This window comes from Narcine bancroftii, chromosome 3 (genome assembly GCF_036971445.1).
Source record: "Narcine bancroftii isolate sNarBan1 chromosome 3, sNarBan1.hap1, whole genome shotgun sequence".
Classification (NCBI taxonomy): Eukaryota; Metazoa; Chordata; class Chondrichthyes; order Torpediniformes; family Narcinidae; genus Narcine; species Narcine bancroftii.
Window position 1 is genome coordinate 356,387,951 of NC_091471.1, and position 15,483 is coordinate 356,403,433.

Sequence of the window (15,483 nt, forward strand, 5' to 3'; positions counted from 1 at the left end):
AGTTCAAATTGCAAACCCTTCATCATAAAAGACTCTGACAAAGGATGTTTGATCTGAAACATGAACTCATTTTTCCTCCACGTCTAACCAGGTGAGTGTTTCCAAGATTTTCTGTTGATTTGCTCCTTGCCACAGAAGGCACACAACTAATTTCCAGTATTTATATTTTTGAAGTAACCACTCTTATTTGTAACAGTGCACTGGTCTTTACTAACATTACCCAAATGAAGTGGGTATGAAACATGGGAATTATTAACTTTAAAAAAAAGTGCTCATTTATAAAACAAAAAAAATGACCACGACTGTCCCCATGATCATTTGTCCACCCGTGATAATTACTGAGTCTTCAGCTCAATTATGAGGAGCAGAGACATTAAAAAGCTGGTATAAGGATTAAGTAGAAGCCTAGAAGGAATCTTCTCAAACAAAAAGGGTTTGGAGATCTGGAACCTACTGCTTGAAGGGTCACACAGACAGTAAACTGCATTTAACAAAATGTACATGGGTGTCTAAAATTTACAATCAGCTATTTCAGAAATGGTTAAGAAACCATCTTATACGCAGAGCTTGAGAATACAAAATAATGGATGAATTGTTGATAGTGAAAAGGGTTCAGGGATGTGGGTGTAAAGCGGTGGATGAATGAAATTGGGTTAAGGATCCACCATGATTTCTCTAATTAAAGGAGTCAACAGTGTATCACCGTTCCCTTACTTTTCTGAGAATCCATCACAGGACAAAATACCAGCTTGCCATTGATGACAGGGTTGTATAAATGGATAGAAACTACTACCCCACAACTCAAAATTGGGGAAAAAACCCAGCAAATCCCACTTTTTTTAAATAATATTTTTATTTTATTTTTCACACTATGAACCATATCAACCAAAGTATGTACAAACGTTTCTCATTAAATTTACACAGTGGTCTTTTCTCCCCTTTTTTTCCCCTTTCCCTCCCTCCCCTCTACCCACCCCCCTCAAAAACCCATATACGATACAATAAAACCATAAAACAATATCTTCACACAAAGGAAAATAAACAAGAAAAATGCGTCTTCTCTTTATTACACACTGAATCCAGTCATTTTGTCTTCTTATCATCTTCATTCTCATTTTAGGGCATGGAGGTCATAGGCAAGCTCTCTCTAATATGTTCCATGTGTGGTTGCCAAATTTGTTCAAACATTGTGACTTTATTTTTTAAATTATGTTATTTTTTCCAATGGAATACATTTATTCATTTCCATGTACCATTGCTGTATACTCATGCTCTCTTCCATTTTCCAAGTTGACATTATACATTTTTTTGCTATCGCTAAGGCTATCAGAATGAATTTTGTTTTTTGCACTTTATCCAATTTGAGAACTAATTCTCTACTTCTTATGTTACTTAAAATAAATATCTCTGGGTTTTTTTGGAATGAAATTTTTTGTAATTTTATTTAGTATCTGATTTAATTGTTCCCAAAACGTATTTACTTTCGTACATGCCCAAGTTGCATGTAATGTTGTTCCCATTTCCTTCTTACAGCGTAAACATCTATCCGATAATGTTGAATCCCAGTTTTTTTATTTTTGAGGAGTGATATATACCCTGTGTCACCAATTATACTGTATCATGTGTAACATTGTGTTTATTGTATTCTTCATAGTTCCAGAGTCTGTTGTCTATCTCATTGTCGATCCTTGCATCTGATGAAATGGTGCAGCCGAGATAGGTAAACTGGTTGACCATTTTGAGTTTTGTGTGCCCGATGGAGATGTGGGGGGGCTGGTAGTCATGGTGGGGAGCTGGCTGATGGAGGACCTCAGTTTTCTTCAGGCTGACTTCCAGGCCAAACATTTTGGCAGTTTCCGCAAAGCAGGACGTCAAGCGCTGAAGAGCTGGCTCTGAATGGGCAACTAAAGCGGCATCGTCTGCAAAGAGTAGTTCACGGACAAGTTTCTCTTGTGTCTTGGTGTGAGCTTGCAGGCGCCTCAGATTGAAGAGACTCAACCAACTGAAAAACCTCACAAAGATAAGCGTATACAGAGCCGTTGTCATACCCACACTCCTGTTCGGCTCCGAATCATGGGTCCTCTACCGGCACCACCTACGGCTCCTAGAACGCTTCCACCAGCGTTGTCTCCGCTCCATCCTCAACATCCATTGGAGCGCTTTCATCCCTAACGTCGAAGTACTCGAGATGGCAGAGGTCGACAGCATCGAGTCCACGCTGCTGAAGATCCAGCTGAGCTGGTTGGGTCACGTCTCCAGAATGGAGGACCATCGCCTTCCCAAGATCGTGTTATATGGCGAGCTCTCCACTGGCCACCGTGACAGAGGTGCACCAAAGAAAAGGTACAAGGACTGCCTAAAGAAATCTCTTGGTACCTGCCATATTGACCACCGCCAGTGGGCTGATAACGCCTCAAACCATGCATCTTGGCACCTCACAGTTTGGCGGGCAGCAACCTCCTTTGAAGAAGACCGCAGAGCCCACCTCACTGACAAAAGGCAAAGGAGGAAAAACCCAACACCCAACCCCAACCAACCAATTTTCCCCTGCAACCGCTGCAACCGTGTCTGCCTGTCCCGCATCGGACTTGTCAGCCACAAACGAGCCTGCAGCTGACGTGGACTTTTTACCCCCTCCATAAATCTTCGTCCGCGAAGCCAAGCCAAAGAAGAAATAGTTCCATAACATAACTTTTCCCATACTTCATTTTTTATCTTTACGTTTAGATCCTTTTCCCACTTCTGCTTAAGTTTATAGTTTATTTCATTTTCCTTATCTTGCAGCTTAATTACATGTTGGTTATAAATCTTTTAATTATCATTGTGTCTGTAATCATGTATTCAAAGCTGCTTCCTTCAGCTAATCTCAAGCTGTTTCCCAATTTATTCTTTAAATAAGCTTTCAATTGATGATATACAAACATTGTACCTTGAGTTATTCCATATTTGTTCTTCATCTGTTCAAATGTTAATAAATTATTTCCCAAAAAACAATTTTCTATTCTTTTGATTCCTTTTCTCTCCCATTCTCTAAAGGAAAGGTTGTCTATTATAAAATGATTAGCGGATTTTGCGTCAATAGTAATTTTGGTATTTGATAATTCGTTTTTTTTTCCTTTCTAAGTGGATCTTCTTCCATGTATTAAGTAAATGATGCAGTACTGGTGAGTTTTTATATTGCACCAGCTTTTACCTTTTCCCCTATTTTATCTAGTTTTATCTTAGTCCAGTCTGGATTTTTCCTTGACTGGTAAAAATCTGATAAATACCTTAATTGTGTGGCTCTATAATAATTTCTAAAATTTGGTAACTGCAAACCACCTTGATTATACCTCTCTGCTAATTTATCTAACGCTACCCTTGGATTCCTCCCTTTCCACAAGAATTTTCTTATTATTCTCTTTAGTTCCTTAAAGAATTTTTCACTGATCCTGTGTTTATTTCAAAATAAGTTTTAATTTGGCTTTCAATAAACTCCCTAAATTCCTGTCTTTTAAGTAGCATGGAGTTTAACCTCCATCTTGGTGGGATGTCCTCCAGTTCTATTGTTAATAATAGGGGTGAATGATCTGATAGTAGTCTAGCTTTATACTCAGTTTTCCTAACTCTCCCTTGAATATGGGCTGACAACAAAAGCATATCAATCCTTGAGTATGTTTTATGCCTACTCGAATAATAAAACTCCCTAAATTCCTGTCTTTTAAGTAGCATGGAGTTTAACCTCCATCTTGGTGGGATGTCCTCCAGTTCTATTGTTAATAATAGGGGTGAATGATCTGATAGTAGTCTAGCTTTATACTCAGTTTTCCTAACTCTCCCTTGAATATGGGCTGACAACAAAAGCATATCAATCCTTGAGTATGTTTTATGCCTACTCGAATAATATGAATATTCCTTCTCTCTTGGGTGTTGCCTCCTCCATATATCCATAAGTTTCATTTCCTGCATTGATTTAACCATAAATTTGGCTAATTTATTCTTTTTACGTCCTTTGTCCAGTTTTATCCAACATTGGGTCCAAATTAAGGTTAAAATCCCCTCCTATCAATATATTTCCTTGTGTGTCTGCAATCTTCAAAAAAATATCCTGCATAAACTTTTGATCCTCCTCATTAGGTGCATATATATTGAGCAATTTCCAAACTTCTGAGTATATCTGACTCTTTATCATTACATACCTCCCTGCCGGATCTATTATTTCCTCCTCTATTTTGATTGGTACATTTTTGTTAACTAGTATGGCTACATCTCTAGCTTTTGAATTATAGGATGCTGCCGTTACATGTCCTACCCAGTCTCTCTTTAGTTTGTTATGTTCCGCCTCAGTTAGATGCGTTTCTTGTAGAAATGCTATATCTATTTTTTCCTTCTTCAATAAATTTAGTAGCCTCTTTCCTTTTAATTTGGTTATATATTCCATTAATGTTTATAGTCCTATAGTTCAATATGGCCATCTTATATCTTGCATACACCTCTTCGCCACCTCACCATTTTCATCTCTTAGTTTTCTCTTATTGCACTTAATGTACGACAACACATTTAAAACATAAAGTACCCCCGCAGTCCCCACATACACTTAACCCTTAACCCCAAATAATCCCCCCCCTCTCTGAGTTGCCCCATATCCCTTGCCGGTCAACCACAACTCCCCTTTTCATTTGGATTGCGATCTTGTTTGCAGCATCAACTGATTTTGCAGTGACGGTTATTCCCCCTCTACCCAGCCCTCTCCAGAAAACCCTTTTTTTTTTAAAAACACCTATAACAAAGCTCTCTCTCTTTTTTCCCCCTTACTCCCTTCTTTCCCTTCTCTTTTCTCTCTTTAGTTCTTTACATGTACATTGTTTTTACATCTTTATATATACTTTATCGCCATTATTCATTCTTGTTGCATCTCCATCTCTTCTGTCCTGCAAACGTTCTGCGAATTCTTGCGCTTTCTCTGGATCCGAGAACAGTCTGTTTTGCTCCCCGGGTATAAATATTTTAAGCACAGCTGGATGTCTTGATATGAATTTGCAACCTTTTTTCCATAAATCGATTTTGCTGTATTAAACTCTTTCCTCCTCTTTAAGAGTTCAAAACTTATGTCTGTGTAAAAAAATATTTTTTGACCCTTGTATTCCAGTGGTTTATTATCTTCTCTAACTTTATTCCTTGCCGGTTCCAGTATATTTTCTCTTGTCATGAATCTCAAAAATTTTACTAAGATGGATCTTAGTTTTTGATGTGTCTGTGGTTTTGGAGCTAATGCTCTGTGTGCCCTTTCTATTTCCATTTCTTTCTGCATTTCTGTCATTCCCAGGACCTTTGGGATCCATCCTTTTATAAATTCCTTCATGTCTGTGCCTTCTTCACCCTCCTTCAGGCCCACTATTTTTATGTTGTTTCGCCTACTATAATTTTCCAACATATCAATTTTCTGAGGTAACAACTCTTGTGTCTCTTAATTCTTTGGTCACTTTCTTCCAATTTTTCTCGTCATTTACTTCCATTTCTACAGCCGTTTCCCACTCTTCCACATTCTCTACTCTTTTCCCTATTTCTGTCATTACCAGTTCTAACCTTTGCATTTTATCTTTTGTTCTTTTCATTTTCCTTTTAGTTGCGTTAAATTCTAATGACAACCATTCTTTTAGTGATCTCATTTGTTCTTCAAAAAAGACTTTATCTATATTCCGTTCATCAGTTTTACCTTTTATTTCTCTTTGTCCATCATTTTTACCTTCTATTTCTCTGTGAAGATCTTGGTCTTCTTCTTCCTCTTCTTCTGCCTGTATCTATGTTTGTGTCTTCTTCTTCTTCTCTTCTTTGTGTCTGCATCTCTTCTGTTTTTCCTGATGAGCTGCTTGTATCTCTTTGTCAGGCCTCTTCTTGCTTGGCCTCTCGCTGCTGGTCCTCCCCTCCTGGGCTGCTCGTCTGTTGTGCTTCCTGACGTTGATCTTCTTGTCAGTCATCCTTCCGTCTATCTACCTTGTCTGTTTCATCGCTTCCTGTTCTGCTGGCTTCCTCGCCCTCCAGCTGAGTGCCCTGGTGTCAGGCATCCCTCAGCTGTTCCCTCTGTGACAGCCTGCTCCTCTGCTGAGCCCCCCCTTCTGCCAGTATCCTTTGTTTGGCTCCAAGAGCCGTTTTTGTAGTGCACCGACCGGCTGGTGGGTTGCGACTCCGCAGGGCAAGCAGTGATCTCGAGGGTTGGGTGCTCCTCGCAACCACAGCATCCTGTTCCTTCATGCAGGTAAGGCCTTCTTCTATCTTCTCCGGCGACTTTTCTACTTCTTTTTTGCCAGTTGCTTTTACTTTCTCCTTCTTGGGAGCCATCTTCTTTCTCTTCTCTGTATCTTTATCTTCTATTTCTTATGTTTTATTTCTATTATGCTTTGCTTTTTCCTATTTTCCTGGAGAGGGCTGGTTTTCCCGACCGGCCACTACTCCATTACGTGACTCCTCCCAGCAAATCCCATTTTGACACATTTTATGGCCTTCTGAATCCTCCCAGAGCTGAAAACAGATGATCCAAATCCAATAATATATTGAATGGACAGAGAAAACTCAGGAGAGAGAAAACAAGAGATGACTTGTGTGAATAAGTGCACATGTCTGGTGTGAACACTACTTTTTGAAAATTTAAAACAATTTCTTCAAAGAATTCTTGAGGATTAGGTCACCCAAGATACATCTTTTTCAACTGACAATGGCAGCAATAAATTCTCACAGAATGTGACAGGACCAACGCGAAGTTGATTAACAGATTGCAAGATCTAAGAATCCAGCCAAGTTACATTTCAAATTGTGATGAAATAAACTGCACTCTATAAAGTTCCAAATAAAGTAAATAATGCCATAAGTTACTCTTGAACAATGTATTGTCTGAAGTAAGGAACCTTTGGACTCAGGAATAGCTTTTTTAAAACTTTTAACTAAAGATAGAAAAAAGCAACTTGCTGTGAAGCCTAATTTTTGTACCTCCTTGAAATCCTCTGTAAGCTGATCCACCTTCTATTCTTGACAACTTGGTGAGGAAATATACATAGATTGTCCTATTGTCTCTTTTGTTTTTGCTAATTTCATTTAAAGTGGAATACCTACAAAAATAACAGAAACTGCATTAGAACATGTATAAACTCACCCAAACATTTAAGCACAATTCAATTTTCTGTGGATTAGCATTCCCTTTGTCCAAGCTTTTTCTTCTCCCTGATTATGTACTTTTACTTATTCACGAGATATGATCCCATCTTTTCTATTTAAGACCTTTGAATTTTCTACTTTTAAAATCCATTGTTCCAGTCATTTTGGAAATTCAAAATACAACACCTTTATGAATACAAAAGGCTGCCTCTACAAAGTAAAATAAACTACACCAAGTTAAACAAATTAACCTTCTAAAAATCGCCCAATCAGAAACGGAATTACGACGACATAAAGTATTCTGACAAAGAAAGATAGGGAAGAAAAATCAGATCACTGACTTGCCTAAATTTATTCTTATTAAAAAGCAAAAGCAGCATAAGATATAAATTACAGCTGGAAACATTCATTACAAACAAGAATTGTGTTAAATTCATGACAGCTAACCAATGTACATGAATTATAACTAATCATTCAGGGCTGGGGAAAATATAATGCATTACAACATATATTTGGCCTGAAAATACTAATTTTATCAATTAAATGGAAAAGAATTCTAGAAGAAAGTAATTTCAAGAGAGTTCTGACATAGTTTGTTTGGCTAAATCAACTAAATACAATAAAATCCCTATTATCTGAAATTCAATCAACTGGAAACTCAAACAACTGGCAAAAATGAAACAACCAAGGAAATAATTAAACTAAGGCACTTTTTATTGTCGCATTCATCCTTTAAAGGATTCAAGATATGTCAACAAGATGATATTCTGTTTTAAGTTTGCAGTAACAGCATCTGTGCAGGAGGATAGAAGACCTTATGACTACAATATTCCATTAACAAAGACAGACAGACAATAATTGAAGAGAAAGCAAAACATTGATATGGTACTCACTTTGCAGAAGCAATCAAATTTGCACTCTGTGAACTGTTTTCAAAATCCGTTTGTATGAGTAAGATTGTGTTTTGGGGGCTATAGTCAATACAATGCCTAGAAACAAAGTATTTGAAGATATTTCATTGCCAGTATTTATTGTTATTTGAAGAGTGAATAAGCAAGATTAAGTTGAACATTCGAGAAAATATTCATTACTATAATTTATTCATCTGGGTACATTTCCTACTTGCATTGGAGTGTAAACATTGATTAGAACTCATGTGATGATGTGGCATCTCCAGAACATTCCAATTTATTTCAAACTACTTTTTGGAATACATTTTCTTGCAAGAATTAATATTTATTAACATACCGGCAACCTATTTTGTGGAATCGAATAGAATATGATTCCTCTGTGTTGTTCATTCATTGTTACTGGCTCCACTGACAACAACATTATTACCTTGACACTTTAAAATAAGAATCAGTTATGGATTACAGGCAAATGTACTATAGAAATTAAATAATTGAGTTAAGTTGATATTATAAGTGAAAATGAAAAAAATTTTAAGTCGAACACGTCTGCACTCTTGAAATTAAATTTAAAAACCTAAAGGTGATTCAAAAAACAAAAGAAAAATTGCTGGGAACACTCGGGGGGGGGGGGGGGGGGGGTCAGATCGCATCCAAGGATACCTAATATATTTTTTTAAATATATTTTATTATGATTTTTGAAACTTAAACTCAAACAGTTATCAACATTGTCAGTGTCAATGTTAACAGTATCAGCATTGACTACAGTTAATAATTATCAGTTTTATACAAAGTTTTCTGCAGGGTTCAAGCTCTTTACATCCCAATCCCTCCTCACTCCCCCATCGTCTAACACTTAACCAACCACAGATACACAAAACATTTAAGGATACCTATTGCTATCTGACCTGCTAAATGTCTTTGTGTTCTTTTTATTGTTTTATGAGATATTCTAACATTGTCAAACCCCTTTTCAGATGTTGAACAAAAATCCTAGAACTAAATTTTAAAAACTCAAAATGCCTTCACTCATTTTGTGCAGAATGAAATTGTAAATTCTTCAAATGCAAAATAGTCCTTTGTTGCCTTTGGCCATTTATCATTTATTGAAAAATACCAATTAGCAATTGAAATTTAATTTGAATTTTAATTTAAGTATTAACTTTAAACTAACCTGATCTTTTTCAGAAATGAATGTTCCGTGTCAAACTGCTGCAGTGAATAGAGGAAGATATTCTGAACACTATCTCCTAATTCGTCTTGCAAGAGTTCAATGTCAGAAGAAGTTAAAAGCCGTGAATATGTTGTAACCTAAAAAAAAATGCAATTCTTTAATTATAGGTAAGAATACAACAACTAAAAAATTCTCCTTCTGTATTCCTAAGAATTTTATTAAGATAGTCTTCATTGCTAATTTCATTTCAAATCGCCAACATAACCAGAACGAAATTCCAAAATCACAAAAGGATTCTGATTTCCAAGTTTCATTTTAAAAATCGTTGTGTGCTCGCCATTCCCTCCTACAATTTAAAGTAATCCATAGGGCTTACATGTCCAAAGTCAAATGAACTTGCTTTTAGGCAGATGTATCTCCTCGTTGTGTTAAATGCAACAATGGAGATGCTTCACTAATTCATATGTTTTGGACATGCCAGGGTCTTGGGAAATACTGGAATGAAGAATTTCAAACTTTTCTGTCCTTTTTAAAGTTAATTTTAAGACTAATCCTTCAACTGCCTTGTTTGGTATTGTTGGAGAGACAGCAGTACAACTTTAACAGCATCTGACTTGCATGTATTTGCCTTTATTTCTCTTCTGGCGAGGTGGGTGGTGTTGTTAAATGGAAGGACGATACTTCACCTCCTCATGCCCAATGCCTATCTGGCGTTAGGTCATGTTTAAATTTAGAGAAGATTCGATACTCAATTTCAGATTGGAATTTAAATTTTCAAATACTGTGGGGACCTTTAAGAATTACTTTCAAAATCTTCGATTTGGTATTAATGCAGAGGTGTTAACTAATAAGGTAATTTATCACTCTGGTAAGGAATTTTTTTTCCTCTCTTTGAAACAGCTTCATTTTTGGTAATGGGCTTAGATTTTCTTTTCATAATTTGTTTTGATTGAGAATTCAGGGTGCCTTAGATGAAATAGTATGATCGAAGTGAAATGTATTGATTTTTGACTTTCAATATGTATCTTATGTATTCTATTTTTTTACGTGGAATTTCAATTTTAATAAAAATATTGAAAAATAAAAATAATTGTGAAGGGATTGCTTGGTATATATCTATTATGACTAGAGATGCAAACTATTATATCGTGTTTAAATTAAATTTGTCATTAAAAGTACAGTACCTCAGTGAACACTGCCCAACACGGAACTCCAGATTTAATATGAGATTGGATGAAATCTTCTAGAGAGTTGTGATGATGCTCTTCAAAGTACTGCTGCATAAGCACGTCAGCCTCATGTGCAGGAAGTTGAGAATGAGCTAAACGAAACACAGAATCTGGTGTGGCACAATTCAACAGCACCCATTGTGCTTCTTTGAGAATCACCTCCCAAGATCTTGGAGTCTGTTTCAACCTTTGCATGATTTGCAAAACAACAGATGAACACGTGTCAGAGTGATAACCAACAAACACATCAGGTGGATCATATCTCTGTTGTCCACTGGATCGGACTACTGTGAAACTCTTCACCCATTTTTCCAAACAAGTTACAATTTGTCTTTGATCCTTGTTAAGGACAGTGTTAATATCAAGATAATGCTTTTCAAGTCTATTGATCAGTGGAATTGGAAACTCTCTGTAGACTACTTCCTTCTCCTCTATAACCATCAGTCTGAAATTCGAATGGACTCTGCATTTGACTCTATGAGTCCCCAATCCTAAATCCACATATTTCTGTCCTCCAAGGTACACGTAATATTGATTCAGGGCATCATATAAGCTTTCATAAAGATTTTGCAGATTCAACAGAACTATCATTTGTCCAGTTTCCATGCAAATCTTTACACGGTTGATGTTCCTGCATATTTGAGTATAATCTTGATCTTTGGGAAAACTAGACCCAAAGATGATCTCAGGCTGATGTTGATTGGAGAAAAACATTTGTTGAAGTATTTGAAGGGCTGCAAAGTTTTTTGTAAGAATAAGGACATATCGACATTCCATTTCATGAGAATCTGCATATATGTTGTGTCTAATCAGATCCATTGTTTTGATGCTTTCATGAGAAATATTCTTCAGGACAGATTTGAAAACCTCCATAACTTTAACATCATCACTTCCACTAAAGTTACGTAGCACAACCTCAGCTAACTGTTCTGGGGTTGGTTCCGATTTGGAGACTTTTGCAAGTGAAAAGACCATTTTTATTAAACTGTAGTAGTCACGTAGCCCAAAAAATTCTTTACTTTGTTGTTCACAAATTCTTAGATAAACTTCTGCAAAGTTCACAAACAGACCAATCATTTTATTTTGTATCATAGGATCAGATGAACTGATCCCTTTGGCACTTTCAATTAGTTCTTTTCTGTCAGGATCCCCTCGTGATACAAAAACTCCTCTATTCATTTTGGCAGGATCTAGGGCCCAGTTGGATATTCCAATGAAACCAACTTTTTTGTGTTTAAGCTGATCATCATCAATGCATCCATCTTCCAAGAGTGGATGAAGAGTTTTTAGTGGCATTTTTGGAGTATCTTCAGCAAGGCCAATTTCATCCAAGACAACAACGGAAACATATTCATCAAGATTCTTCCCTTCTTGGAAACGCGCACACTGTTTAAATGTATTAATGATTCCTTCAGAAGTGGAATGAGGACTGCACTGAAAAGACACCAAATGGATCTGTTTTAGTTTTTTATATAGTTCAGAGTGTGAAGCTTGTCCCTGCATGGCATCTGCTACAATCGTTTTTGCAAGGGATTTGGAACTGCCAGGCTTTCCAACCAGGAACAAAGGGATTTTAAGTTCAATGCAAATGACCATCATGAAAACATTCTCCTTCAACGCAGAATTCCTTGCAATTGTTTCTCGTAGTGGTACACCGCTTAATAAAAGATCTTGGAAGAGTTCAAGTTTCTGTAAAAATATGGATGGATCATTATATGGTGAAGGCAGATAATGGCAAATAGTATTACGATAATCAGTCTTCTTTTCTAAACTTGCATGATAACAAATGCTAAGTGCCAACACAAAGGGCCACATGACATTATCACTCGGTGTGATCGACATGGCCTCATTATTCAGCTGAAATATCTTCAAATTGTTTAATAGCATGTGCCAATGGCTGTGGAACCAAAGAAACACTTCCATGCATCTTTCAACATCTCGAAGGCTTACAAAACTGCATTCATCTCGCTGACATCTCATGAAATTTTGTGAAGCTGACAAAGTATCCACCATACATTTCACATTGAGAAAGGAATCTGAAATAGGCTGAGTCAACCTTTGGACAATTTGCTGGATATACATCTTCTCAGTGAGATCATCAAGTTGTCCAAAATCCCACACAAGTGGTATCATACTGGGAGGCAAAGCTTGTACACGATAAACAAGTTGTCTTAAAGGAATGGATCCCAATTTATCTTCTGTTTCATCTGCTCGGATGTGGTAGCCTAGCCCAGCTGACTCCAAACGCTTTATCATATCATCTGTATGTTTTCTGTAAGGATTGCATGCTGCAATTATCTGCAAACCTGTATTGGGAGTTAAAGGTATCCCTTCAATCATCTGGTCACAAACGACTTCCTTAATGCAGCTAACAGCTTCGGTGGTGTTGGCTTCGTCAAAAAAGAGAATGGTGTCCAAATTAAAATTCTGCTTATTGTATTCTGCAAGAACTTCTGCTTCTTTAATTTTTGCAAAGATTCCATCTGAAGTTGTTCCACCATGCACTTTCACGAGCTTCATGTTCTCTGTGTCAGCCCCAATTTTCTGCAACTCGCACAAGAATTTGATCAGCCTCGTCTTACCACACCCAGTCTCTCCCATGATGATCACAGGAATGCCACACCTAAACCTCATGTGAATAGCAAGCATTTTTAAAACATTGTCTGTGGTCAATTCAAAGGTTATATCGGGATCATGTGGCCACTCAATGCCCAGTGCTCTGCAAACCCACTCAATCTTTTCATTTCGTGGAAGCTTGTCAAATTCAATATTAAATGGGACTTTTTGTCGCTGCAAACTTTCATAAAGCTGGGGGGTCATTAAATTTGATTTGATAATCTTGCCATTTGATGGGTTAATAGCATCAATGCCACCTTGCCTATTCACTTGGACGTGAAAACCAATGAAAGTCATAGACACATGATCAGCATTAAAAAAAATGTAAGGATGTGGTTCAGATTCCCACTTCTTTCTCAAAAGGAATGGAGCAATGTCATCTTCTGTCACACCATCTAAGTTTGCAGATGGAATTCCTGGGCTCTGATCTGAGATACTGAGAGATGGTGTTGCAAAATCCTTTGCCATCAAAATCATGAAATTAACAACAAAACTTTTGAAGCCTTGCAGAATATCTTGGATTAGGTCATAATTACAAAACACAGAAGTTTCACAGTCCTTCAATTGGAGGTTAAGAAACCAGGCAAAATTCCGCAACTCAGACCAAGAAGGATCCATGACCCCACAGTAGATCAGAAACAACTGCAAGCACTCTACATGGTTGCCTTTGACGGTTCCTTGGTAAATGAAGGTATCCAAATTCTTATTGCCGTTGAATTCTCTGAGATATTGATACGGTCTCTGAAATGCTTCACTGCAAAATTCTCCTTCATCCATAAGGGGATCAATGCCACTCCATGAGAGAGTTTCAGATTTTTTTACTTCCTGTTCAAGTACTTCTTTTGGTGGTCTACAGAATACTTTTGGGAAGACATCCAGAAAGTTGTGTTTTGGCTCTTGTGCACCCTGAAAGATTTTTAAAAATGCAACTGAATCAAAACATTGCTTCAAATTACAAACTCTATATACTCCCCGAACTCTTCTATCTGCTGGATTTTTCACTCTGACAAAATTTCCTTTATTTTATAGAAACCTGCTCAAGGGAAAAAAAAATTAAAGGATTATATTTGCATAATTGAAAGGCAGATCTTTAAATATAAAGTTTAAAATAATTTCTGCCTATTTCTAATTTTTTTAATACTAATTTCTTTCACTAAATAAGGCTATGGAACTCTTTTGCAGTGTACATTTTCAAACGTGTTTTCAAGAATGATAGAGCAGTTCAAAGGAGACCTGTGCATAGCTTTATGTGGGGGAAAAATAATTCTACACAGGAGACTTCAGGAAAGAAAAATGTGGGGTTTATTAATCCATGGGAAAGGCAAGTAGCTCTGCTAACCTTCGTATTCCACCCATGTCATAAGTTGCCCCATTCCCCTGATAGGATAACAGACACTAAGAGGGATGGGAGAAGAACTCAAACCATATGAGAACAACTATAGAAGCAAAATGGGTGAAGACCTGCAATTAAAATTTAAGGAGAGAAGATAAACTCTGGATTACTCAAGGAGTGAAAATGCAAGTGTGTGGAAGGTTAATGCATAGCTAGAAATAAGATTCAAGAGAGATCGCTGGATTATTTTGGGACAGTTTAAATGATCTTAATGGCACTCAAATGGACAGAATATCCTCCACATGTAGCTGGAATTTTAACATTGATTAATTAGAATTGTGTGTGGTGGGTAGGGGTTGAATTTAAGCCAGTTGAGCAAGTGTATATGGATAACATTAGCAAATAGAGATCAAGAAAATTCAGTGTTGAATTTATGGTTTTTGGACTGTAGAAGAACAAAGTGCTGGCATAGACCAAGTAGAAGAATGAATTTTTGTCACCAAAACTAAGGAGCTGATTTGTTGACTTGAGGAAAGGAAAGCCAGAAGTTTACGACCCAGTGATCATTGGGAGAATCAGAGGTGGAGAGGGTGAGCAAATTTAGGTTCTTAGGAGTCACTATCTCGGACACCCAACACACCAATGGCATCGTGAAGAAAGCACATCAGCGTCTCTACTTACTTAGGAGTTTGCAGAAGTTTGTAATGACACTAGAAACTTTGGCAAGTTTCTACAGATGTTTGGTGGAAAACGTACTGACCGGCTGCATCACAGTCTGGTATGGGAATGCCAATACCCCTGAGTGTAAAGCCCTCCAAAAGGTAGTGGACATACCCCAGGACATCACAAGCAAAACCTGCCCAACTATTGAGTGCATCTACAAGGAGCACTACCTTTGGAGGGCAGCAGCAATCATCAAAGACCCACATCACCCAGCACACGCTCTGTTCTTGCAGCTGCCATCAGGAAAGAGATATAGATGCCACAAGACTCACACCATCAGGTTCAGGAACAGCTGCTACCCTTCTATCATTGGAATCCTCAACAACAAAGTCAATCAGAAACTTGTATAAGGACTCTTACTTGTGCACTTT

General features: G+C 37.3%; 1 protein-coding gene across 8 annotated transcripts in view; it reads right to left on the reverse strand.

Moving 5' to 3' along the window:
• The window catches only part of rnf213a (ring finger protein 213a), a 187,295-nt gene that overhangs the window by 71,861 nt on the left and 99,951 nt on the right, over window positions 1-15,483 (reverse strand). For 7 of the 8 annotated variants that reach the window (XM_069929964.1, XM_069929966.1, XM_069929967.1 and 4 more), the window contains 4 exons: window positions 10,396-13,962; window positions 9,212-9,348; window positions 8,022-8,117; window positions 6,964-7,082 (listed from right to left, as the gene is read on the reverse strand). In XM_069929964.1, coding sequence (XP_069786065.1) covers window positions 6,964-7,082; window positions 8,022-8,117; window positions 9,212-9,348; window positions 10,396-13,962 — 3,919 coding nt within the window. The remainder of the gene's footprint in view (window positions 1-6,963; window positions 7,083-8,021; window positions 8,118-9,211; window positions 9,349-10,395; window positions 13,963-15,483) is intronic. The other variant, XM_069929968.1, reaches the window with a different exon arrangement.